The sequence below is a fragment of the Aplidium turbinatum genome, chromosome 4 (genome assembly GCF_918807975.1).
Source record: "Aplidium turbinatum chromosome 4, kaAplTurb1.1, whole genome shotgun sequence".
Taxonomy (NCBI): domain Eukaryota; kingdom Metazoa; phylum Chordata; class Ascidiacea; order Aplousobranchia; family Polyclinidae; genus Aplidium; species Aplidium turbinatum.
The window spans coordinates 43,566,904-43,593,166 of NC_137475.1; the positions used below are offsets into that span (position 1 = coordinate 43,566,904).

Here is a 26,263-nt window from a genome sequence, read left to right on the forward strand (position 1 = left end):
GTTTTCTTCTCAGGATGCATTCCATAGTCTTTTAAAGTTGGAAAGTGGAAAAGATTTCCTGTCTGTACGTGAGCTTTCCAAAGTCAAACTTTGTTCATAATGCCTTTTATGTGACCATACATTTTTACGTTCCAAATAATTAAATACAATGGATTAGCGGTGGCCGGTGGGAGACTTCTAAAATGGTTAACAGAAGGTGCGAAATTTACAATAATCCACTCCACAATGAATTGTTCAAACGTACCAGACTAAACTAAATTACCGTATAAACATGTTTCGCGGGCTGCACACAATTCAAAATTGGCACATTTTCGCGGGCCACATTATTTTTCTTCGCGGGCCGCATTTGGCCCGCGGGCCGCACGTTGCACACCCCTGGGCTAAACCATTTTTCGCAATTAAAATAATTCATACTGTTTCATGTTGACCAATAAAACCTTTCTGTTTTAGTGAACCAACCCAGCAAACTGTCCACTTGAAGCGGCTGACTGTCTTGTATCATCACTATAAGCCTTGTTACTCACGCAACAAACAGTTTACTAGCCTCATTTTTTAATCATAAATCGATTTCGCTTTCACAGCATCCTCAGTCTGATCATGCGGTGAGTAACAAGGCTTTTACAGTTTTATATTGCTAATAACAACTGCAATATAAAAGATTTTTGAAAAATTAATAATGTTTGTTGGCTAGTTTTAAAATTTAATCAAATTTATTCTGTCAAAATACAGCTTCCAGCAAAAAAAAAAAACAAAAAAAAACTTAATTTCGTTTCAGCAAAACGCTTTGAAAAGAAAAGAGGAAGGCTCCGTTGTGGAAACTATAAGCTTAATCTTCTATGCGGATGTTTCAGGCTAAACTCACCAATACTCTTTATGACGCTCCATGGCCAACCAACATAGCGACAGTGTATTTTTAAATTTAGTTTTTTTCCAAACTTTTCATTTTCCAAACTTTTTATTTTTAAAATTTTTCCAAAAGATTTGCGACATTGCTAAATTCTTTTTACTAACCTCACTTTCTTGAATATCAAACACATCTTAAGGCTCGAGTTTTGTCGCATCTTCCTTTTTCTAAACGTTTTCTATATCACGACAAGCATTGTTGTCGCTGTGATGATTAGAAACAAACAAACGAAGACTAAATGATCTCTGCTATCTCCTTTTGTGGTATGCTTTTGCGCATTCATATGAGATTCAAAGACAGCAGTTTAAAGAATGAAAAAATCTGCAATCCGTTGAAGTTATAAAATAATTTATTTAAAAACTACCTTTGGCATCGCAATACAAACAATAATCTTGCTGCTTTAAGTTTATTTATTTCTATTTTAAAGTTTTTTGAGGTCTAATAGAAATCTTTTGATAAAATTTCAGAATTAAAACCAGATAAATTAAGTTACAATCAACCACGAGTTCAATTACATTTCATCTTCGGGAAAACATAAGGAGACACAAAAAAGGAGCAAATTATAAAAATGTTCCAACTCTTTAATTCAATTTCCAACAAGTCAAAAATAGTCTTTAAGGCAAACTTATAAAATCCAACAACTTTAATCTATCTTCTTCACATAATATTTACAGTAGTCTAGTTGTTTCACAGCCGTTATACCTTTGTAATAACGTATAGGGTATATTTTTGCACGTTTTTGTTTTTAAAATATATAACATCAACTACCTAATTCCAGTACAACACTGCGTATCAAAGGTATACACTATACATAAGATTTCATTTCTTTTTTTTATACAACCTCTTCAAAATTAATTAAAATTAAATTAAATTAATGTGAAAGTTTGTTAATTTAGAACATATTTGCTGTTTAGTTTTATTGAGACGACTCACAGTCATTTCATCAAGTGTACAATTAATCAAAAGATGTGGTACTGCAGTTTTGTTTCAATTTACACCACTGTCAAGCAGTTTGCTGTTAAAGTTAATGTTTTTCAGCCAAAAGCAAGTAACTTAATGTCTACTGATTAGCATAAGACATAAGACATCACTGATCATGGGCACTCCAAGATAAAACTACAAAGCCTTAAACATAACCATCCAGTAGCTAAGATTATTGAATCAAGTCTTGCCAAAAATATGACCGTCTGGTGCTAAGCTGTTGATGGTCCTTACTTTCTTTTTTCTTATTCTGAGCTGCTTTTTCTTTTTTCTCAGCTAGCGAAGACTACAGAGGAAAGGAAATCCCCCGAGCGTAACGTCACCTGATAACTTCCTCAGACACGATTTTCTTCAACAAACAAGGCTGGATGGAAAGAATTGTCTTGTTGGTTTCAAAGAACAGAGGTTTTAACAATGAACAGTGTTTTGTTCCCTTTGGAAAGACTTAACACCAAATTTCAGAAGGAAATTAGGTTCTGTCAGCGGCCAGTGTGCTGTGATATCAATATGATATCAGACAACGTCCTATCAATATCTTTACTTGTCAGCTTTATTCGTCTTTGCTGCGGTGCGGTGTCATTTTGAGACTCCTGTAAAGTGAACTTTCCGGAATGAAATCCTCATAAAACAACGTGATAATCTGTTGCGCAGTTTTATCGGAATTTTTCCATGTTTATCCGTTGTTGCAGTTAATCCATTGATCGGGTTGCAAACTGAGCTATCCGTTTTCTCCTAATGCTCAGTTGGATGTGCTGCTGACTTGGTGGAAGGTAAAGCGATAAAACTATGAAATCCTGGCTTGTGTCCACCCCGTTAACTCAGTGGCTGCGCGCCCGACTCAAGATCACGCAGCGCTGGTTCAGCTCTCGGGGTGTACGCTTGAGCAATGGATTTGAGGACTGCTCTCCATTCAGCGGCATCTCGTAGATGGAATATTTCTCCGTCACAATATTTCAACAACAAGCGTAAACTTCACTCTGCTAATCTCTGGAACAGACCATGCGTTAAGAGCCTACAAGTATGCGAAACTACCAGGAGTAACCAATCAAAGCTTTGTCAGTCCGAAGATAAAGATTCAAAAGCACCAACCAACCAACTCTCGTCTCTCGATGTGTGCACTTTTACAACGCGTTTCTTCAACATAGCTCTTCATTTACTGACACCTAGTGGATGGAATTACTTACAAACAACGACATTTTAACAACAAAGCAGAAAACTTCAATTTGTTTACCTCGACAACCAGGCCTGCGTCAATTTTCCTGAACCTCTACAAGTATTCAAAACTACTACAATTAGGCCTACACTTAAAAAAAGATTTTGGCTGTTTATATTGTCGATTTTTCCTCTTTATTCCGTTCTATGTCTATTAGTTAAAAATAGTTTCCTGCGTTCTTCTGATGATCGTAAACTGACATGCCGCGAGATGTTGAAAATGATAATCAGGTTTATTTCCAACATTTCGTCAGTCAAAACTATGAAGATTAAGCTCTCAAGGCTTTGTCAGTCCGAGGATAAAGATTCAAAAACCAAACTTATCATGGCGATTGAAACAGATAAAAATCACGTGTTTTGCAGGAAACTGTTGTCAGTAGCGTTGACAGGGGTGTCCAGGGGGTAGTTTTGGACCCGGCTCGGGATAATTTTAGAGGCCTGGAACCTTTTCAAGGGGCCCAAAAAATGAAGAAACCACCGCGTATTCTTTGGAACCACAGTTTTTTTTATATAATTGTCTTGATTTGTGACCTAAGAATCTCATTAGTATCGGGCCCGAAATATCCTCCCAACTACCCCTGACTGTTGCTGACTGGTTATCAACATCCTTGTGGTTCTTCCCCTTTTCAGAACTTCGTTGTTTACTTTTATTTTAGTCTATAAAAAATGAAAGAAATTTTATCTACACAGCCGCTAACGTTAAAAAAAAAACAATAACAAAAAAAAAGTTAAAAAAAACATTAACAAAAAGCTAAAACTATGCCAGTGGCGGATCCAAGGGGGTAATTGGGGAGATCACTCCCTTTAAAGTACAGAAAAATAGCTTTATTGATGGTATAAGTGCAAGGTTACATTAATGTTGACCTAGACATCATTGCGTTTTGTTGAAATCGCCCCTCTAAGGACTTATTGGATCCGGCCCTGAATCTTACAACTTGAGGCAACTTCAGCTCAAAGCCCTCAAAAAGTAGCCTACAAGTTGCAGCTTTAGTATTGACCTAGTGATGACAACCTGGCACTGTTGAATTAAATGGGTCAAAAAAAGTGTTTCAATAAAAGAATTTTTAAAATCTCAGTAGATAAAGAAATGTGGCTGTAACATTAAATTGTACCAGTGTACCTATAGGCTACTGCTGAGCTGCATGAAACATCTTCGCTTAAAATTAAACAATTTTAATAATTTTTTCTATCTCTTCAAAGTACCGTACTTCGCGCAATAAACAACCTTCTGGCAATTTTTTATTCGATAGAATTTTCTGGTAGTAGATGGCCTACAATACAGGTACCACTTGAAAAGAAAAAAAAGTTTCACTTTAGACTTTAGAGAGTGAGTACTGAGTAGCCCTACAGTAAGTAAGCTGCAGTTTAATTGTACAGAAGCCCTTGTCACATTGAATCTTATGAGGAGTTTTCCGATTAGCCAACTTAACTTTTTTACTGACTTTTTTCAAAACCACACTTTTTTGCATTAATTCTTATATGAATATACAGTATATCATTTGAATATCGACGATCTAAATAAGTAATTAGCTACAATATATTCAAGGTTAAAAGCCATCGAATTAATGCTTGAAAAGTTGTTGTTTTAGTTTCTAAATTATTTCTCTCCACGCTAAATAACTTTGGTAAATAATGCTAAGTTTTGACCTGTTTATGCGGGGGAAGGAAGACTAAATTATCGTGCAGCTGGGCATACTTTTTAACTGGCAGTTCTGCGCACTTTTACTGACGTAGGCTAACCACTAACCAGCGAAGTTGACAAAGCGAAGTTTTCGCGTTTCCGTTTGTTGTTGTATTGTTTCCACTAATAATAAGCTGCTCCATTCACTACGTGCCGTTTGAATGCATAGCTGTTCTTAAGGCACATTGCTCAACTGCACACATCTAGAGTTGAACTGTAGACATTCAATTAATGTATTGTGAAAGAAACTGATTAGCTGGTTGGGTCACTTTGCAAAATGCTGCACTTGAAATGAGCCATTTGTTTTTATACAAAAGTATGTTGTACAACTGTAAGTATGAAACGTAATATCAACGTAAAAACACTCAGAACTGTCGCTGCATCAGCATAAAGAAGCAACGTTGCCGTAAACTGCTTGTTGGCTGCCTTCTGTAGGCCAGTGCTGCAATACACTCGAATGGAATTTACATTGAAATTAGACGCAGAGCTTGTGTAATAAATAATAGGAAGCTGATGATGGCATTACTAAGAACAACCTTACGCGATACCAATCGCTTATTTGTGCAAAATTCCTTGTTTCGTGCCTTACGTCTGATAGATGGCATTGTGCATTTGAATATGGGTAGTTTATGCATGACGAGATGTTTTTCAAAACTATTTTAGTTGAGCTATGTTAGTTCTGTACGGTACTAGTGTAGGCTACTACTAACACTGCATTGTCATCGTATAAGCTTCTGCATTCCTCTTCGAACAAGTCTGAAACTGTATGGGTCCCTCTGGGAATGTTTCTATATCTGAAGCTGCTATGTTGTAAACTATTACTTTGTAGGCCTAATTGTTGTTGACGCAATTTTGAAATTGTAATTTTTCTTTTGGTAACCTTGGTTTATAATCTTTACCCTCGGACTGACAAATCCTTGATAAGTTATTCTTGGTAGTTTCACATACTTGTGGAGGCTCTTGACGCATGGCCGGTTACCGTGATTGGCAGAGAGTGAAGTTTTCCGATTGTTGAAGTGTTGTTGCCGGGGAATTACTCCATCCATTAAGTGCCGCTGAATGGAGAGCAGTCCTGAAATGCGTTTCCCAAGGGCACACCCCGAGAATCGAACCAGCGCCGCGTGACCTTGAGCCGGGCGCGTAACCACGTTAGAGTTTTAGCTTTGAATTTTGAAACGGGCGTCTTTGCATTTGGTATTGGCAAGCCTTGGTTCGTTTCCGGGGCTGATCGTGCCCAGTAGCGTTGACAAGGTGGTGCTGCTTGACCCCGGATCAGGCCCGGATTTAGGGAGGGAAGAGGGTGCAGTTGCCCGGGCCCCTCTTTTGAAGGGCCCCCCGACGTGAAAAATGTGATTTTGTGTTTTTTCTTTCAAGGCTAATTTTTAGTCACAAGGTGGCGACTGAGCTTGGCGTAAAGGCATTAGCAACGGTGTGGGTGACTTTCAAGTTATCTTGTAAAGCTTTTCGCAGCCTCGGCGCGAAAAACTTTTTGCACAGGCCCCCCCGATCTAAAAGTGCTCCGGGCCCCCCATCAGTTAAACTCGTCCCTGCCCAGGATTATTATAATATATTTATAAAGGGTTGTAATCTTCCTGGAGCCAAGAAAGTAAACAAACAAAACAAAAAACACCGCTTAACGCCTTCCAGCTTTCACTTCCATATCACATAATTGATTTGATATAACACAGTCTAACCTTCAATTGCATACGGTACAGTAGAATTCGCCTATAGTGACACCTGAAGGGACCGCGGAAAAAGTGTCATCATAACCGAAGTGTCACTATAGCCGAATGCTACTCAACTGTTGCGTATGCAAACGGTACTTTGCAACAGGTGTCACTATAGGCGAAGTGTCACTATAGCCAAAGTCACTATAGGCGAATTCTACTGTATCTTCCTTGTATTCAATTCAGTTGTTATTATTTCTGACCATCAAAGCGAAGACAATAGGCTACGCATCAACATGCACAGCTCTAGAAAAAGGCAGAAGCGACAAAATGCAAACGTTAAAACGTGCTTGAGAACAAAATAAGTTATTCAGTTGAAGGAAAATTGGCACGGTCACAAAACCTTCAAAAAAATTTAAGGAAAAAGTAAATCAAAGTTACAAACAAAAATAAAAACAACAACATATATTTAGGCAATAACTTTATTAGGCTATATAGCCCACGTAGCTTTAATTCCATAACAAAACTTCGTTACTAAACTTTTCATCAAACTTTCTTATCATTCCACTGATGATCCAATAGGATGCGCAGTGTGACAAAACATTTCAAACAAAGTAAACAATATGACATCAAATCAAGATATAGCTTTGGTAGAGAGGTACTTTTTAAAAACCATAGACAGACAATCGATAACAACTTAATAACATTGAATTGCATAATTCAAAATTAATACAGAAATGAAATAGATACATAATTTCAAACGTTTTCGGCAAAACTTTCTGCCCTCTTCAGGAAAATATCTTAATTCATCTAAACAAAACAAAATTATTCGTGAAATGTTAATAATAAATGACTGAAATTCAATAAAACTGCACTGACCTGCGTACAAGCAACAACTGACGAACAAACACAAAAGGTGGTAGCAATCTGTCATAATTATGCGGGAGTGTGGTCATGAGACAAAATAGTGAGCGGACAACATAACATAAAATAAACGTAAGCTAATACAAATTCAACAAAAAAGATGCCCCTTTAGCGAATAATTGTTTGTTGAGCCTGGGGTTGTGCTGCTTTATTTGGAGTGCCTCATGAATTTTAGTTTCAAACTCTGATTGACAGTTGCGAATTACCTTGAATGAATCTAATGTAAATTTGATGTTGGAACAAATACTGCAGTCATAAATGTGGTCTTTGATTGCACTGTGTTTATTGATGTCTGTTAAATTTAGGTGTTCCGTTGCTCTTGTTACCAAATGTCTTGTGGACATACCTATGTATGTCATGTTCGTGTCGCACGAACAAGTGAATTTGTACAGTGCAATCAAAAACCACATTTATGACTGCAGTATTTGTTCCAACATCAAATTTACATTAGATTCATTCAAGATAATTCGCAACTGTCAATCAGAGTTTGAAACTAAAATTCATGAGGCACTCCAAATAAAGCAGCACAACCCCAGGCTCAACAAACAATTATTCGCTAAAGGGGCATCTTTTTTGTTGAATTTGTATTAGCTTACGTTTATTTTATGTTATGTTGTCCGCTCACTATTTTGTCTCATGACCACACTCCCGCATAATCAAGATATTGTTTATTTTGTTTCATATAGTTTTAGCTGATATTTTTAAGATTTGTAGGCTATAAATACACACTTGCTATGAAGATTCAATCAATCAATCAATTATATCAGCCATATTGCGTTATCAAGAGTGCTGATGGTCGTGAGGAAAACACATCTTGCCCATAGCAAAGAAGAGCAAGATCCTTCAAGCATTCATTAAATTTCCAAACAGATGCTTTTGCTTGACTGATGCTTCTCTTCGCATCATTGTTGCATCTTCCATTTTGCGTAATGAGAAACCTGATGTATGTGTGAGGGGTGACCTGTTCCAATTGTTTTCCTTTCAGCTTGGTTTTTCTGTTTTTATTACTTTTTATCAACATTGTTTTTGTTTTCTTCAAGTTTATTTTCATTGCGTAGTTTTACTATAATTTCTATACTATAGGCCTAATAATGTTTTACTATAATTTCTTCGTTTTTGTCAATAGTTTCTTGCAATTTCTTCTCTGTGTCATCGTGTAATCCTATTTGTGAATTGACAAGGAATATTTGTTGGTCTGTTTTTTTACTCATACAAATTGTTAAAAAAATTTCACTTGCCTTTTTTCTCATCCGTTTTTCTAAGTTTTTTAAAATTCTAATAAGGTGTTGCGACCGTATCATATTTTATACAGATTGTTCTGCTTTGATATCATGCACGTTATACTGTTTGCGTTTTCTTGCTTTTACCTTTTTCTAGACCTCTGCTATGTTTGGCATATATTGCCTTTCGTTGTGATGGTTTGAAAAAAACAAAACTTGAATTTTTAAACACCTGGCAACTTTGGTTTCTGGTCCGGCGGTAACTTCTGGTCCTGGACCGTAACGATACTCTGAGAACTGAGATGATGAGGTGAGGTCTGAAAACGAGAAGTGAGACGAAAACACTGCCACAAACAGTGTTCTTAGTTTTTGGGAATTTTGAACTTATATTTAGGGAATTTTGCGTTTTTATTTGTGAGAACGCTGAGCAGAAAGGACTTAACTAAATAACAGTGTCCTGTGCAATCTGTGGTGTTCCCAAACACCAAGTCAACACAATGTAGGAAGATAAAACAAGCAATCCTAATTTTAGTCTGTGTGAGAATGTCTGCTCGACGGGACATCTGTTTGACCCCACTCCAGATACTTATTAATGGCAGGCCAAATTAATAGAAGCTGCTGACTCGATGACTGCAATAGGCTACTGCATGTATCTGCTGCTTCCAGTTATCTATTGAGTTTCATCTGTGATCTACTTTTCGTTAAATGATTAAATGAAAAATCATGATATTGTTGTTTCTGTGCAGAAAGAGGGTACAACTGTTGAGTCTGGCAACGTATGTAAACGACAGGATTTACCTTGTCAGCTGGCTTACGATATGTTATTTCAGTTACAAAATTAACCATAAAAAATAATATCAAAATACTACCGTATTGCTATGAATTTTGCTATCACATTGACAAATAGTATAATTTAAGTGCTAAAAAATCTTTTCAATTTTGTTTATCCTCCATTGCAATTGGTTTGATTTACATCAAATGCAGTTATTATTCATTAAACACTTTAAAGTGCTGTTTCGCCCTTTTTGAGGTTCTCGAAAGGTTCTTATTCAAATATAATAGGCCATTCAAATAATATTCTATTGGAATAAGAACCTTCTGATGATCCTAATGAGGGTGAAACAGCCTATTTAGGTTTTTAGTGAATGATAACTGACTAACTGTACAGTATATATTTGATGTAATTTGCTCTGCTTGGCTTTTTCATTTAGCATTGAGCGCTTTCTTAGTCTAGCGGCTAGCCCTATGATAGTATTTATTGTTTTACATTTGGTTTCGATTGTTAATATTTAAGGCAACATAAGCAGATTTAAAACATAAAAAACAAAAATCGTTCTTGTGTCAAACCTTTTTTGTTTAAAAGTGCCAAAGAAACTTGGGAGCTGGTATACAAGTCCCCCCCCCCTTGGTACCGTAACTCATGACAAAGACAGGACTTGACCAAACAAATAGGGTGAAACTACTTTACCTTTGCTTTACTGTTCACACACCTCAATCCACATGTTTTGGTCAATTCCTCTTTGTCATGAGTTACCAAGGGGTGGGGGACTTGTATACCAGCTCCGAAACTTGTAAAAAGCGAAAGTAGGAAACCAAATAAATGCCTAAGGGTTTATGTAAAGTTACAAACTGAGCTTGCTTAGATTGTCTGTGTCATTAAATGTATCAAATGCTAAGCATGGGACGTCTTTGTGAAGAAGGGGAAAATATATTTGCAACAACATGTTATCAACCAAGTTTTTTTTTTATTATTCTTTTCTTGGTATCATTAACAGAAAAATTTAATATTTTCTAGGTTTAGTTGTGTATAGTTTGTGGCTTATATACCAACTAACTGCAAAATGACAGAAAAAGTAAATTTAATGTGAGTATTTATACTTGAAACTTATCTACACTTAAGTATCGAGGCGTAAATTCATTTTTTTTTACTGTTTTATACTTTTGTTGTGTGTATGTCAAATGTTGATTTTGTTGCAGAGATCTTTCTATGTACCACACAGAATGTCCTCTGCAAGATTTTTTTACTGCAATCATATTTGTTAGCTGCTTTTCAAATATTTCATTCTTATATTAGCTACCTCAAATCAACTTGGTTTGTGCAGCTGCGTAGAGATTAGAAATGTCCCATTTATTTGGTTGGTTCTGTAATCTGTATTCATTTGACTTGGCATTACCTCTTAACATATTAACATTGCTGCCATATACCAGATTTCCTTTTAGTTATGATGAAAATCCCCCAAATTGGCTCAGTTAGTAGGCTATGCACGTTTGTCTACTAACAGGCCCTAGTCATGTTGATCATTGTATCTGTAGCTTTCCTTTTTTCAATGTAAAATGTCCTAATACAAAAACTTTAAATTAATCCTTTTTTAAACATTAAAGTATATATTTAATCTACCAAGTTAATGTTCTTCTTCCCTATCATATAGATGCTTTCAAGACTTATGGAGTGTGGCCACGGGCCAGTCATTTGCAATGCAACATTCAGATCTTGTTGAAAAAGAGTTGCTAAACTCAGTTTCCTCTTTAAAGATGGGCTTGAATTATTACAAAGAATACAGGTGAATGATGCATGGGTGTAGCGACTTTCTATCTAGCTTGATCTTGATTATGTGCTTCCATTTACATATAGTGTAAATATAGCCGTTAGGGTGGCTCTTATTTGGCAAAAAATGAAAAAAATTTGAATTTTGTGTGGGACACCCTTTGAAAAGGTGAGGTTGTCAGAAAAAATAACTCCTGCAAAAAATGTTTGACTTTGAAATTGATTTAGAGGTGGCCCTCCCCCCCTAAAGTTTTGCGCCCTCCTCCCAAATACCAAATCTGCATATCTCAAAAACTGCTTGAGCTAGAGATACGGTTTTTGTGTCAAAAGATGCAGAAAGCATGATTTCCTATGTGCTTTCTGAACAGTGATTGCGTCTATCTTGAGTAGAAAAGCAGTTATTTAGAAAAAACCTGTTTTCGGTATTCTAGCACAAAACAGTGCTAAACAAGTATTGTGGCCCAAGCTATTCAATAAACAAAGTTCATAAACTAACCTGTAAAACTGGTAAAGTAATAAACGAAATAAGTATTCCTAAACTTTTATGCATTCATGCATAGCTAAAATGCCCGTTTTTTGTCATATTCCTTGGAGAAACTCCTGAGCGTGGAATCCGCTTTCAAGCTTCAGGTGCTATGCATCGCACTTGTTGGCTGGCGAAGGCGATTTATGCAAAAGCTTGGTCTGCATTTATGGTATCTGTCTGAAGAAATGGTTGAACTAGCCTTGTTTGACTCTCGATTGTCTGTGGAAAGTAAAAAGCTAATGGTGGCAACCATGTTAAATGAAACAGCAGAACGTCCACCAAGGAGACGAAGCATCAAAGTAGATGCGTTTCTTAGCAATAAGGGTCTAGAACAGTATTGCACCTCTAATTCAAAATGGCTTCAGCTGTTGGGTGAAGATGAAGCAATAATTAGACTTTCAAAGGATCCTGCTCATTGGACTGAAGATGGTGCATTTATTCAAGGTTTACACATGGCGAAGGGACTTTCAGTAGTCAATGACAAAGCAGAGAGAGGAGTTGCTCTCAGTCTAATCCCGGATTTTAACAAACTCTCAACTGAAGATGAGTACCAACTTCAGTTTCTTTTGCAAGTTGTTACTGAACACAGGAAACTGTTGAATCCAAATTCCAACAAGAACAATATTGTCGATTCTTCTTCGTTTAAACCTTCTTTGTTACTCCAGGGGTCAAGGGGCTCTATCTTTTACCACCCTTGGGCAGTGCCGATGTGGTTTAGATGCTTGAGCAGGTGTCGAGTAGCAATTGCATTGATTCGTCATCCAGTTCAAGCAGACCACGCACACCATTTAGCGCAGTTACAGATGGTGTGGTCAGTGGTTTGTTCCTCTATGCCACACTCACAGATTGCGGATGGAGCCATCCCCAATTTGTGCATATTTGAGCGGAATAGTCTGACTCCAGTAGCCCAGTACGCAGGCGGTTGTGCCACACCCAGGCCTTCCTTGGCAAATTATGCATTCTGGTTGGATGGGGGCTGGTGTCGAAGATAAAACTTTAGAGCCTTGAGGAGTTCTTCTTCCTCTCTGAGCTCCATTTGTTGTCCTCCCAGGTAGCCGCGCTGATGGATTGGTTTTCAGGTTTTCATCAGGAGTTGTGCGTCACATACAAATGGGTGTCTCGATTTCAGTTGGCGAGGATTCTCGATTGCTCGCTCACAGACTTGTAGATACTTGAGTGGAGCAAGTGGTTGGGGTTCGTAATGCCGAGAAAGAGACAGGATGGCTTCTTCGCGACAAAACTCAGCTGGTTGGTTGCCTGCAAGGACAGGGAAATTGTCCGATTGTGTAGGTCGCAGACATCCTGTCACGATACGCAAGGCAATATGTAAAATATTGTCGATAATATCGCTTCTTGCAGTACTGACCAGAATTACATTTTGAAATGAATATCGTTACCAGTGTTCCCTCTAAGGTGCAAAAATTAAGAAAAAAAACGAAATTTTATAGACGGTTTCGTGGTCACAAAAAAGGTTGTAAAATCAAGATTTGGTCAAATGCGTTTTTTCTAAATAACTGCTTTTCTACTCAAGATAGATGCATTCAATGTTCAGAAAGCAGATAGAAAACCATGTTTTTTGCATCTTTTAAAACAAAAACCGTATCTCTAGCTCAAGTGGTTTTCGAGATATGCAGATTTGGTATTTCGAGGGAGGGCACGGAACTTTAGGGGGGGAGGGCCACCTCTAAATCAACTTCAAATTAAAAAAAAATTTGCAAGAGTTATTTTTTCTGACAACCTCACCATTTGAAAGGGTGTCCCATGCAAAATTCAAAAACTCAATTTTAAGAGCCACCCTAATAGCCGTAATAGAGTTGCCAGTTAAAGAATTCTGCCCTAATTTGAGAAAAGTTAATCCTAACTCTGGCAACACCTGTCACAAGCAACCATGGCAACAAGTGTGTAAAAATAGCCACTTTGTACATAAAAAGTAGGCTTACAGTTATTAAACTTTGACCAATTTGTTGAACAAGTTGAAATGTTGGACAAAATCATCTGGTCAGATGAAGCTTGTTTCAAATTATCTGGTTAAATTTAAAAGTACCCACATGAAAACAATAAATTTACTTTTAGACCTAAACCCTACTTTTTGTAACTGTAAGCCTACTTTTGCCCCACCCTGGATTTTGCCTGTCTTGTTGCATGGTTTGTATAGCTTAATAAGGCTTTGTAGCTTTCATAACTTATTTTAATCATACTTTGTACCGGAAGGGTAATGTTCTTTTTTCATTGCTAGCGAGGCTTCTATAAAGACTTTGAAGACAAAGAAAAATCTCTCGGAACTCTTGATGACATTTTTATCAAAATCTTCAGAATTTTTGGTAAGACAAAGAAGATTGTCTTAACTCTGCCTTGCCTAGTATTTTTCGCAGTTTGATTGACAAATGCAGGCTGTTCTTTCTTGCTCAACTCGATTTTCGATGCAACTTTTTGAAACCTGAAAATTTGTCATGTTTTTAAATATTTGCTATCACCTGATTGCAATTCTTTTTGATTAATTTTTATATTGTTTTTATGACCAGTGTATAGATGCCATGCAAATGAATGAGTTGTACAACAACTTTGCTTCAACGTATTTCCGTGGTTCAACTGACAAGTTAAACCAAATGCTGAAAGAAGAGAAGTCATCCCTCAGTCTTCTAAGCGAATTATCCAATTATTATTTCATAGAAAGGTATCATGCAGAGTACCATCTTTGTATCATTCATGTAATGTTTTTTATTTTAATTTCATCCATAAATTTTCAATTTTTTTAAAAGTTTGTATAAATGTTTTTTAAGTTTTTTATATGCTTAACAAACGCTGGTATGACCAACAAATCGTTTGTATCTTTGTTTTTCTTTTGTAATGTTGATAAATGTCGGGGTGTGGACTGTAGGGTGTTCCAAAGAATTCAAAAGAGATCGTCTTTCTCTTGGTAAGAGGTAGAATGAAGTGGCTCGAGATAAGATTTTCTTCTTCAAATATGTTTAATTAGTAGGACTATGTGTATTTACAATGCTTGAGAAAACCTTTGGTGGATTATGAGTTGGGGAGCAGTCCAGGGTAGTATGTTATTAACAAAACTGATGTATTTCATGGCTTGGTTAAGTGGGATTCACTGAAGGGCGGTGACAAGGTGACACAAATTTATAACGCTGTCCGAATGATGCGAGCACGAATGACGCAATCCCTGGGCCATGAGGCACAAATGACACAAGACGTAAATGCCGCAATGCATTGACTATTTAAATTTCTCTATCAATCACGCATTTTTTTCCTTTTTGTTCTGTCAGAGAAAACTTCTTGGCTATAATTTCTGATATCAGAACAAGGTTTATAGCTTCCTTGACCTGGATGTGAACAAAAGTAACACTGTGATGTGTAAATTTTAAGGTTGCTAAACTGTTGATGGTTTCTAGTGTACTTTTCCATCCTGAATCCAAAAATGTTATCCTTATTTTTTTTTCATCAGGTCCAGGTTTTTGGAAAATGTTGACAGCTTTCTGGCTTTGCGATTGGGAATTGTGACATCATAAAACCGATTCAGCAGTTGAGTTAAGTTTTCATGACATCACAACGACACCTTTGTGCATAATGATGATCATAGTTAGCATAATAATATTAAAAATGTGATGGACAAGAACTTGACCTGATTGAAAAAAAAAACTGATTGCATTTTAGAATTCAACGCAAAAAATTGATTCAGAAATAGTCAAAACATTTTTACACTTTTCGAAAAAAGCTTTCAAACTTAGCACAGTGTAATGAATATTTGCGCTGATAAAAAAAAGGAACGATAACCAATACGAGAAAGCCATGGTTCTACTGCTATTAATTAATTATCTACTACTTTTACTATGCTGATTTACTTCTTCCTGCAAATTAGTAAGTAAGATTTCTTTACGGAAGTGTGCAGTAACATTAAAAAGCAACAAATAAATAGTGGCACCTTTATTTTTACTTTATTAAGTGGAAAAAACAGTGTTTGTAATTTTTTTTATGTAAAAAATTGAAATTGTTACCGTGGCCAATGAAACTAACTACCCTATTAAAAAAACAATTAGTTTTAGTGAGAAAAAGTCAAGTCTTATCTTTATTTTGGCGCAAAAAACAATTTTTATATTTTTGTTTGTATGAAAATTTTAATTGCCACCGTGACAAATAAAATTGCTACCGTAGTCAAAAGAACCATTAATTTTAGTACGAAATAATCAAATCTCGCGTTATTCATGCATTGCTGTATTCGGCCCTTGCGTTATTCATGCATTGCGGCCTTCATGTCTTGCGTCATTCATGCCTTGCGAACTGGGTATCGCGACACTGAGTCGTGCACCACTGTACCAAGTGTTTGCAAATACTATTTGCTTTCCAGATTGTATTTATTAAGAAGCATTGCTCCAATCATCGGCTACTTCCAAGACAAAGACCACCCGTACCAAGTAAGTTGCTTGTTATCTCATACGATTTTATTTAGTGAGAATTAATTTTCTTGCAATTTTACAACTTTTTGTTTAAAATAAACATTATTTTAAAAGCTGATCTTCATTTTAATAATGTTGAATCGTGTTTATGTGAAGTAGAGGTTCACTGCATATGTCTTACTTTTTCTTGTCAAAACTTTTTCTAATTGTCATCCACTTATTGATTAGAGAATAGCTTACAACATCAATATGTCACTTTGCATCACAGCTTGTGTATGAAAAAGTGATACAAAGTCTTCCTGACATTCTTCCAACCTTGAAGAAGCAGTTTGAGGAATCAATGAGTACGAAACCAGCGTCAACAACAAAAAGCTTCAACTGCACTGCCGAAGTATGAACATGGCGATCGGTAGTAGCTTTGGTATAATGTTAGCAAAGGCTGAGTTCCAATAATGAACTGTGACTTGCCTGCTTAGTTTTGTTAAACTGGCCCCAGGAGCATGCAGGCACCCCCAGAGTACACACGTGCCTATACAGTATTTCACATAAACTCTCAATACCATAATTTTTGAGACTAGTGGTTGCAAGGGTTTGATGATTTGATATGGAATGCCCACCTTCTAACCAAATGCGTGGTAACTTTATAGTTTCCAAAACAAACTAAACTCATGTTCATTGTTCAAGCGTTTCCAGAATATAATATAAGTCCTAACGTTTTTCAGCATATTTTATTCTTTGAACCTTTCATCAATGCAGATGTTGAAACGTGTCTCTCTGCAGCGGTGGAAGGAACAATGTGAAATCCTCGAATTAATCTTTCTCTACCACTCGCAGTTTCCCATGCCTCCTGATAAGTTGGTTGACCTTGCCAAATTATTTAAAGGTATCGTTTTTATTTTCACGGCTCTGTATTGTCTTTTTAGTCGTACCTTTACAAGATAATGTTTGTAAGTTATTTTCATCTGTCATATTTTATATCTATCATATAATAACAGTTTGCTTTTTTGTGTACAGTTTCAATCACAACACTGTGAATTATTAACTGCACTTTTACCACTCAGAACATGGTTTCGGCTTTGACCATCCTCTTGTTGAGCATCTGGATTCCGAGTTAATGCGCCCTTTACTGGTGTGCATGAATGCTCTTCAGCAAGCTATTTTGATCGAAGGGTTTGATATGGAATTTTTGCAAGTAGGTTTCGGCGTTGGGAGGTTGCTTTGTCTTAGGCATGTCAATAAAAAATAAGGAATGCAATTACTATCTGATGTCACATAATTTGAGTGACCGGCTTAAGCTCTTGTCCCAGAAATATTTTGTTTATATTTTGGTAACCATGGTGATAGAAACAGTAATTTGTTTGTTTGTATGCTTTATTTGTGTTGAGATGATTTTATTTATGTTTCAATTTGAAACCCGATTGCGTTTGTCTGTTCCTGCCTAAGAACCATTTAAGTCACAAAAAATAGTTTTGGAAAAAAGGAGTAAAATTTTGCAGAGTTATATAAAACGACGTGTGGAGCGGCTTTGTTCGAGCTATTGTGACGAAATGAGTTAGGTTACGAAATAAACGTTTACACTGGAAGCTGATTGCACCATGAAACTGCACAATTTTGGCATTGACTTATAATTTCAAAAATATAAGTAGTTTTTAAACTCGTGTCTTCAAATAGTTCTGAAAGATTTCATAAGTTAATACAAAAAATAATTATTGCGATGAATTATCAAATGAAGATTAGTCCCTGCAACAACAGAATGATGTGTGTGTTCCTGTCAGTTAATGTCAACGGGTTCACAAAACAGCCATATCTCAACCCCAGGAACCAGATGCGAAAGACGAGCACAGCTTGATGAAGAACAGACAGGCCTTTGACGCGATTAACGAGATTGTGGCAACTGTGGTGGACCAACCTGCCCTCTCCCCACTTCTACTGTCCTGGGCCACTATTCGTCATATTGTAAGTTTGATCAAAAAGGTTGTTGAATAGGTTTTTGTCATAATTATAATGTGTATTTTTTTATATAGCGCTGTATCCACTGCAGGCATGCGTTGCTCTCAGCTGTTTACAAAGTGTCACAGTGTCAGTTGCAGGCCCGGATTTAGGAAGGGGGGCAGAGGGTGCAGGTGCCCCGGGCCCCCCGACTTTTAAAGGCCCTCCCTACGTGGAAAAAATGTGATTTTTGTGTTGTTTTTTTTATTTTATTTCAGCCTTTGAAGTTTCTACCAAATGCTATGCAGTGTTGGATTAATGCTACTGTAGACGTAGAGGTGGTTTTTCGCGCCTACGGCGCAAAAAATTTTTTTTGCACGGGAGGCCCCCCGATCTAAAAGTGCCCCGGGCCCCCCATCAGCTAAATCCGGCCCTGGTCAGTGGTTCAGTATTTGTTGCTATTATTTATAAAAGCACACCAGATTAATTATATTAGCCGTAGGTATCCAGTTTAGGAAAAGTATTTGTTTGCATCAAAACTAACTATTTGCAACTCGTGTTATATTTTGTTTGTTATTTGTAGTGTTTTTTTGGGTCATTAATTTTTGTATTTATTGTACGAAAACAAGCATTGTATAAAAAATTCAACGGACTATAAACGCTTTCTTTTTATAGTTATTAGACGACAATGGAGGGGTAATTACCCAAAAGCTGGGTGAGAGAGCCATCTCCCACAAAGTGTGGCAAGAAATGGCAACCCTGGTGGAAGTTTACCCGTTTAACGCAAAGTCGGTGAGTGACGTTGCGATGACGTGAGTGATGTTGTGACGTGAGTGATGTCGGTGAGTGACGTTGCGATGACGTGAGTGATGTTGTGACGTGAGTGATGTCGGTGAGTGACGTTGCGATGACGTGGGTGATGTTGTCGGTGAGTGACTTTGCGATGACGTGAGTGGTGTTGTCGGTGAGTGACGTTGCGATAACGTGAGTGATGTTTCAAATTATTTTTGTTTGTATCATTTTTGCATCAGTTTAAGGAGCAGTTATGTATTTGAAGGATGTTACTGTATGAAAAGTTTTGTAATCCATGTTATCTTGAACTTCTTCAAACCAGTCGAGCTTGAAAAGATTTAGATAAAGTGGACGGTGAAGCAAGAAAGCCAAGCTTCTCTTCCAACTTTGAGCTTATTTTAAGTGTCTTGTTAAAACACAGCCGTTCGCTTTGCATGGCATTCGAACCGGAATCTTCCTGGATGTCAGCCAGCCAATAAATCGTGAATCATTTTCTGAGTTGATTTTGGAGCAGGATGTCAATCTTGCTTCATCTTGACAAGGTCTTGTTTCTTTTAGAACGTCGCTATGACCGGGAAGAAGGTGTTACGTGAAGTCCTCTCATGCGTGACGAGGACATTTCACGAGGACACGCTTGGAGACTACTCGGACCTGATATCCATAGCAACGCTGTTGCTAGGCAACAGTGCAAAGAGCGGTGTAAGTAGCGGTCAAATGTTTCGCATGCATTTTGAAGCGGAGAAGTGGTTTCATCAAATTCTCAATCTTTTTTTGTATCTCCGGTTTTAATCCGGTGATGTCCCCGTTACCGAGGGTGGCCAGATTCACCTCCAAATGCCGCAATCGCCTTCACACCCTGCCTCCACATCGATCTGTCTAATGAGTCCTCTCTTGTCAAGCCCACCTTGCTGCTTTCCCCCTCCTTGCCTTTTCTACGTTTTCTTGAGTCTTCCTTGTTTCCTTCGACTATGTAGTAACAAACCCAACTTCTTGCTGTGGTGGCTTGCCCGCCGCTTTGTCCGATCTTACCAAGCAATAGATTACCGAATCTTGTGATGTGAATATCAATTTTAATCGATTTGCAGGACCAGGGCATGCAGACTTGCGGCTTGGACGCTTTGTTGCTGTCGTCAGCGGGGTATTTCCCTCTCAACATAGAGCCGATGCTCAACCTGCTTTCTTGCATGGTCAAATCACAGAACGACGCTTTGCAAGTTGGTTATATAAGTTTGTCATCTTGCTTTTGTGAAAGTAAATTTAAAATTTTGCTTCTAGCAGGTTTCGAACCTATGACACTCGATCTTTGTCTTCTTAAATCATTGTCAACAGTCCTATTCATGACGTCTAAATAACGTTATATTCCGTGCCAATTAATTATGATTCTAATCTCTAGCTGCTAATTTTGACTATTACATTGCGGAGCTGTATTCACAGTCCATTGCATTATTTCACCATGCTTTTAAATAGTTGCCGTGCTTTGTAGCCTTTATGCTCATCCCAGTTAATTTTGGCTGGCTCTTCATTATAATTACGTCACTTCAGTGCGTCTTTTTGTCACTCAGGTTCATGCATTCATGTCGAACCTGCCAGTGTTCGCCGAGTACGTAGCCACCTGTGCGCGTGACGAGATCGAAAGCCTGGAGGATGCTTCTGTTTGGAGACTACTGGCATCCAAGCCCATTCGAACGGCCGGTTAGTCAATCCACACTGAGGCCTGTTGTTTTACGTAGCGCCATAAAGTTTTGCTGCTACAAACTTTCTGTACATGATGACGTCAGCGTATGTGCATGCAATCAACTCACTTGATCACTTCAACGGTTTGGTTTGGGATCAAATTGATGGGCCTAATGTTTTTATGACGCAATAAATGGTTTCACATACACACTTATTCACACACACCCCCTACAACTTTTCGTGGTGCCCGAGTGGCCCGTGGACTCCTGTATGACAACCACTGATTTAGGTATTGAGAAGCCAACCTAAATGGCAAAGAATTTCCATGGCGCTCGGCCCTCATGGTGACGAACATCCACGCAATGTTTAACACCGCACCATGTCATAGGTGGCCTGCATACCATGAGATTGACTGTTGGCACGATAGGACACCTAGTGGACAGCCCATACGGGGCGATGGTGCAGTGGCAGCAAGATGTCGATGGATGGAAAGTTCTGTACGCAGAGATGAAGGTTAGCGTCTTTACATAAACGTCTTTTCTGGCTCTAATAGTTTTCTATTAAGCAGTTATGGACAGTCTAGAACTCCTTCAACTATCGTTTATCATTTGACTACCACCGCATATTATGTTTGAATGAAGTTGCTTCATGGCAGCCATTTTGTTACACTGCCATGATTGAGCAATTTCCACCACCCCCTACAGTTGATTTCAATCCTCTCTTCCCCTCGTAAAGTAGATCTGATTTGTCATTTGTCTAATTCAAAAATGCTGCTTTGTTATGTTGCCATGATTGAGCAATTTCCACCACCCTCTACAGTTGATTTCAATCCCCCTCCCCCTCGTAAGTCGTAAAGTAGATTTGTTGGATTAAAGGAATATTAAAGCTTTTGAACTATGGAAACCTAATCTGGGATAACTATTAACTATACAATATGTGCACTCGGGTATTAACAAACGAACTGACACTGTAGACAAACCTTCATGTTGATCTTTTGAGTTGATCTGTATTCTATAATATTTAACGGGAATGGACGAGGCCTAGTGCTCTAGATTCCATCAATATTAACGCGTTTACTGTTATTTACAGAGCTTGCTGGAATACGAGGGACCCAGTTCGAATCTCAAGCTGCTTGGCTATATCCAAAAAGCAGAAGTGATACTGAAGCTTATTGAGAGCATACTAACAGCGATGGTTGACTCTGCAAGGGAAGACACTGCTTGCCTGGCTGTGCTAGAAACTCTGGAAGTGTTTGCCCTCAAGATCCACAGAGTGATTCAAAGGTGGCTCACCAATTTTATCTTCAATGCAACAAATAGAGTTTTAGGAAAATAAAAATTAGATTTCGTTATATAGACCTGCGTTTTCATCAGTTTTTGTCGGTTTAGCAAAGTTTTCAAATATCAGGATTAGAATAAATATGTTAAAGTGTTGTGGAAGGATCCTGTGTCGTACAGAGGAGATTTCCGAATCCCCGTTGTCATTGAAGTTATGTTGCTCAAAGTTCAACGGTGTACTTGAGTAAAAAATACGTCGCCTTATAACCAGTTAAGCTCCCTTTTAGTTGCTATTATAATTAAACTGATCAGAGCATTAGTAAATCTACTTTCTGTTCTTGTCACTCTGCCGCGCATGTCAGCCTTACTCCATCAATGAATATTACTGTGACGCTTCGGTATGTTTTCCCATTGTTGCATCAGCAAAGGTCACACTGATGCTTATTTTTTCAGAATCGTACAAACATCACCACCTCCTCTTGCATTGATTGAGTCCTGCATCCGTTGCTTGACTGCGTGGATGAAACTAAACCCACCACTCCACTCAGAGGACATTGTGGCCCACCTCTCTCAGATACAGTTCCTCCCCTCAAGTGACCGGCTCACCCTAAGCATCCCCCACAATGGCGATAATGTTCACCCTGGGATATACGGGGCGTTGTTAGCAGAGGTATGATTTCGTATGCAAAGTGTCCAATCAGATCAGTCCGAGTCTCCGTTGGTCGGTTTCTGCTCAACAAAAAAGCTGTTGCTGCATATTTCCTGACCATCACAGCTAAAATAGTAGCAGACGTTCGAAATATGTAAAAACGACCAAATGGAAACTTTACAACATGCTTGAAATCTCATTAAGATAGTAAACATGCCAGCCACGATACCGTATTGAGAAGTAATAGAATTGAGGTGGACGTAGCCAAGAACCAAATCGAGAATTTGTAAACTCAATTAGTATTTAGTGTTCCCATTCTTATTCATTCTCGTCCACCATTTATTCCTTAGCCACTATATTGTTGGTCCAACTCTCAACTTTGTCTGGTATACAGATTCATTCGTTTGTCCCTTCGTCAGTACATGGGACCCGGCGTTTACCCCCGCTAGCGGGGGTACAGGTTGGCCTTCATAATGCATAAGTGTGGTCCTTGGTTGTTATTAGAATTCCTCATGAGCAACTGGGAATGCTTTGTCGATGATTGGATCGGATTCGGGTTATTTCTCAGCACATAAATACGTGTGGATCACAGATTCCAATAAGATGCGGTGACTACTGCGCTGGTACTACGGTGACGGCGAAAGACTGCAATGTCAACGAATTTATCCGCCACACTTGCATAGCCCAACAACAAATAAACAGGCGGATAAATCACACAAGAAACAAGTAGAATGAGAACAATAAATAAAACTAAAAGCAACAACCCATACAGTAAAATCCGTCATTTTTACATTGATTCAGCGGGTGTCCGACGTTTTCTTCGTAAACAGTTCTTCGTAAGCAATTTTTCGTAAAACAATTCTTCGTAAAGTTAATTCTTTGTAAAACAATTCTTCCCAAAGCATTTATTCGTGCATGCAATGGAGATTTGATGTATACGAAGAAATGCTTTACGAAAAATTCTTTTACGGATTTCATTTCACCAACAACTGTTTACGAACAATTGTTTTACGAAGAATTGCTTACGAAGAATTGCATTACGAAGAATTGTTTACGAAGAATTCGCCTATAACCGATTCAGCGCCTGCAGTCGTTGACGGATTTTGCTGTCTGTCCACGGAAAAGATTTAACCCAGCTCCTTTTTCACAGTGCGAGAGACCAACTGGCTGTTTTCAAGTCACAGTAGCTACGATAGAGTTGATCACTGCGCTGTTGGAGAGTGCATTGGACCGTGACCATACCATAGTCACGTGTCTGTCATGCTCTGTTGAGTTTCTTCTAAACGAAGTATTTTCCTCCTACCACCAGTGGCAAAAGAATCACGTGGAGACATGGGATAAGATCGGTAATTTTCAGTCTTTGTTTTGTAGATATATGAACAGAGTTGAGACTCTAGCCCTGTGGTTCCTAAACTTTTTAAGTGCGACTCAAATCTCAGTTTGGTGAACACCTCGCCACCCAAGACATAGACAATCGACAACCCAAGACTATTTCAGCACTCTATCATTTTTTCACCTTTTTTCTTTACTATCTCATTTTGACAGATTTTGATCGTCCCCGCACGCCCCATTTTTTACCCTTAGCGACCCATGTTTGGGTCACAACCCAAAGTATGGGAACCACTGCCCTAGCATACCGAAAGGTCGATTTTTGCACTAAAATGCAAAGAATATTAACCAAATATTTCGTAGTTTCATGTCGTATAACCAGGTGGTACTCACTGAATTTCTTTTCCAACATTTGTGAAGATTATAAAATTTAATTTTGACAGGTGTTCGCTGCCTTCAAATGTGCCACGTCATCCTCAGCACATCAATTGGTGTCAATTCCACTCGTGAAGCGGAGAGAAACCTCCAGAAGAATGTCGTCACTATCTTGTCCTGCAGCAGTGTTGGTCAAGTCATACTGAGGCTGGCATGCGTTAATGTTGACACATTGCATGCTGTCGCTGCTAGCGAGGTGAGAACCCAATCCGCAAATCGGTCATTTTTTGCATTGATTCAACGTCTGCAGACGTTAAATGAATGCAAAAAGAGAATGCTTTGCAGATTTGGTGATGGCTGCGTGTGTTGTCAAAAAATCTTCCTTTTTTACCTTGATAACCGATTCTGAAGAGATCGTCTGATGATGGTTCAACTCTCGTCGTGTGCACTTACCGTAAATATCTTCTTTTTTTAAACCTGTAAATTTCTACGACGGGTGTTGAACTCGCGCTCTATAGATCGTTGCACAGAGCACCCACCGTTCTGCAGGCAACCCATCAGTGAGAAGATCATGAGTGCAGACCGAGTTTAGGTTTCCAACTGTACTGTTAGTATGCTATGCAAAGAACTAAACGTAATTAAATGTTTCGACGTAATACTTCAACCGATTCGTTCAGCCTTTTTCCATCGTTGCTACGCGTTTGATGGAAACAATCCAGATTGGGTTTTCCCTTCTCAATAACTTGCTGCGTGTGGAATCCGCCCTCATTCCTACCTCTGATCTGAATCAACGCTCCTATTTGCATCAGGTTCTAGCGACACCTAGTGTTGAAGGTGCGTGACGTTTTGAAATAATTATCCCCGTTTGGTGGCGTAACCATTTCTTTGGAAATTGTCAAAGTGTCATAATAGTATTTAGTGATCAACGACTGTTTCATTATAAGACATTTGATGGATGATTGTTTTGCAGACAACAATGTAGTTTCAGTTGTAGCTGGTTATCTGTATCATCGCCAAAATTTGATACTTCCCCGGCTTGCCGTCTCCTTGTTGCGGCGGATTTCTCTCATTGCACCGATGTCTCTGTACGCTTGCCTGGGTCCTGATGTGTCCGCAATACGGTAGGAGACCAATACAATAAAGATTGTTAACTTTGGGTAGCTTGCCTTTGAGAAAAACTAATTTATGAAGGCGATGAAATTATATCGAAATGAACAAATAAATTATTTTTCATTCGGTGACTTGGACTTAAAACTCACCTTTGTGGGAAATTCACTTTCGGGAAGTTCACCTTTCAATCACAGACTTCCAGGCACGTGCAGTGATTTCTCATATTAAATAAAACCGCTCATTGCGTTACGATAGAACATTTTGTAAAATGTTTTTATGTTACAAACATATTAAACCGAGTAGCATTCATGGTTAATTTTGTACACAACTTAGTCCAACAAATTCGGATCCCAGGATCAAGCTAGCCATCTTACTTAGAAATGCATCGATCTCATGGGATCGACAATTGTGTGTTGCGACAATTTTCATGATTACTATTTGTTGGAAAATCTGGCATACAATTTTATGAAGCTGACAATTAATTGTAAGCTACTAGTCGAAGTATTAGTCTTGTTTGTGTTTTCTTTTTTGATTGTAACTAATTTGGTTAAATTGTTGATCAGTTTCATAACTCAAATTATTCTTTCCAGGGTGGCAACTGACTAGTTGACCGTATGGTCGTTTCGTTGTCTCCCTATCAATAACAAAACCTAAACATTGTATGTATTATTGTTTTATGTCACTTTTGTGTTTTGTTTTTTGATAAATAAACGATTGATTGATTGCACTTGCCATAATACTTGCTCTTCCAGCACCATCCTTCTGCTGAGATTGAAGTCCCGTACTGAAGACACAGCGATCAAAGTCGGGATCCTAGAATTATTTGCGGTTTGCGCGCAGACCCAGCCCGGTCTGTTGGAGCTCTTCCTCGACCTCCAGTGCATTGACAACGACAAACCAGAACTTGTGAGTCACGGCGACGCTTGTTGAGCCAAGTATTTGTACAAAGTATGTCCATTGTCCAGTTGTTACGGAACTATCAGCGTTTGTTCGAAAACATTTGAAATGTGAAAGACAACAATATTGGTATTTTGTTTGCTGGGCGCACGAGGAAAACATATGCAC

General features: G+C 38.2%; 1 protein-coding gene across 1 annotated transcript in view; it reads left to right on the forward strand.

Moving 5' to 3' along the window:
* The first annotated feature begins 8,298 nt into the window (after positions 1–8,298).
* The window catches only part of LOC145768146 (nucleoporin NUP188-like), a 32,699-nt gene continuing 14,734 nt past the window's right edge, over positions 8,299–26,263 (forward strand). Inside the window, exons 1-21 of the mRNA XM_082579618.1 lie at positions 8,299–8,312; positions 11,019–11,150; positions 13,897–13,981; positions 14,183–14,334; positions 16,015–16,081; positions 16,332–16,454; positions 16,820–16,946; positions 17,125–17,255; positions 17,882–18,019; positions 18,668–18,784; positions 19,343–19,483; positions 19,870–19,998; positions 20,347–20,476; positions 20,847–20,971; positions 21,548–21,741; positions 22,189–22,405; positions 23,535–23,730; positions 24,157–24,344; positions 24,766–24,922; positions 25,059–25,209; positions 25,951–26,104. Of these exons, the coding sequence (XP_082435744.1) occupies positions 8,299–8,312; positions 11,019–11,150; positions 13,897–13,981; positions 14,183–14,334; positions 16,015–16,081; positions 16,332–16,454; positions 16,820–16,946; positions 17,125–17,255; positions 17,882–18,019; positions 18,668–18,784; positions 19,343–19,483; positions 19,870–19,998; positions 20,347–20,476; positions 20,847–20,971; positions 21,548–21,741; positions 22,189–22,405; positions 23,535–23,730; positions 24,157–24,344; positions 24,766–24,922; positions 25,059–25,209; positions 25,951–26,104 (2,868 nt within the window). The remainder of the gene's footprint in view (positions 8,313–11,018; positions 11,151–13,896; positions 13,982–14,182; positions 14,335–16,014; positions 16,082–16,331; positions 16,455–16,819; positions 16,947–17,124; positions 17,256–17,881; positions 18,020–18,667; positions 18,785–19,342; positions 19,484–19,869; positions 19,999–20,346; positions 20,477–20,846; positions 20,972–21,547; positions 21,742–22,188; positions 22,406–23,534; positions 23,731–24,156; positions 24,345–24,765; positions 24,923–25,058; positions 25,210–25,950; positions 26,105–26,263) is intronic.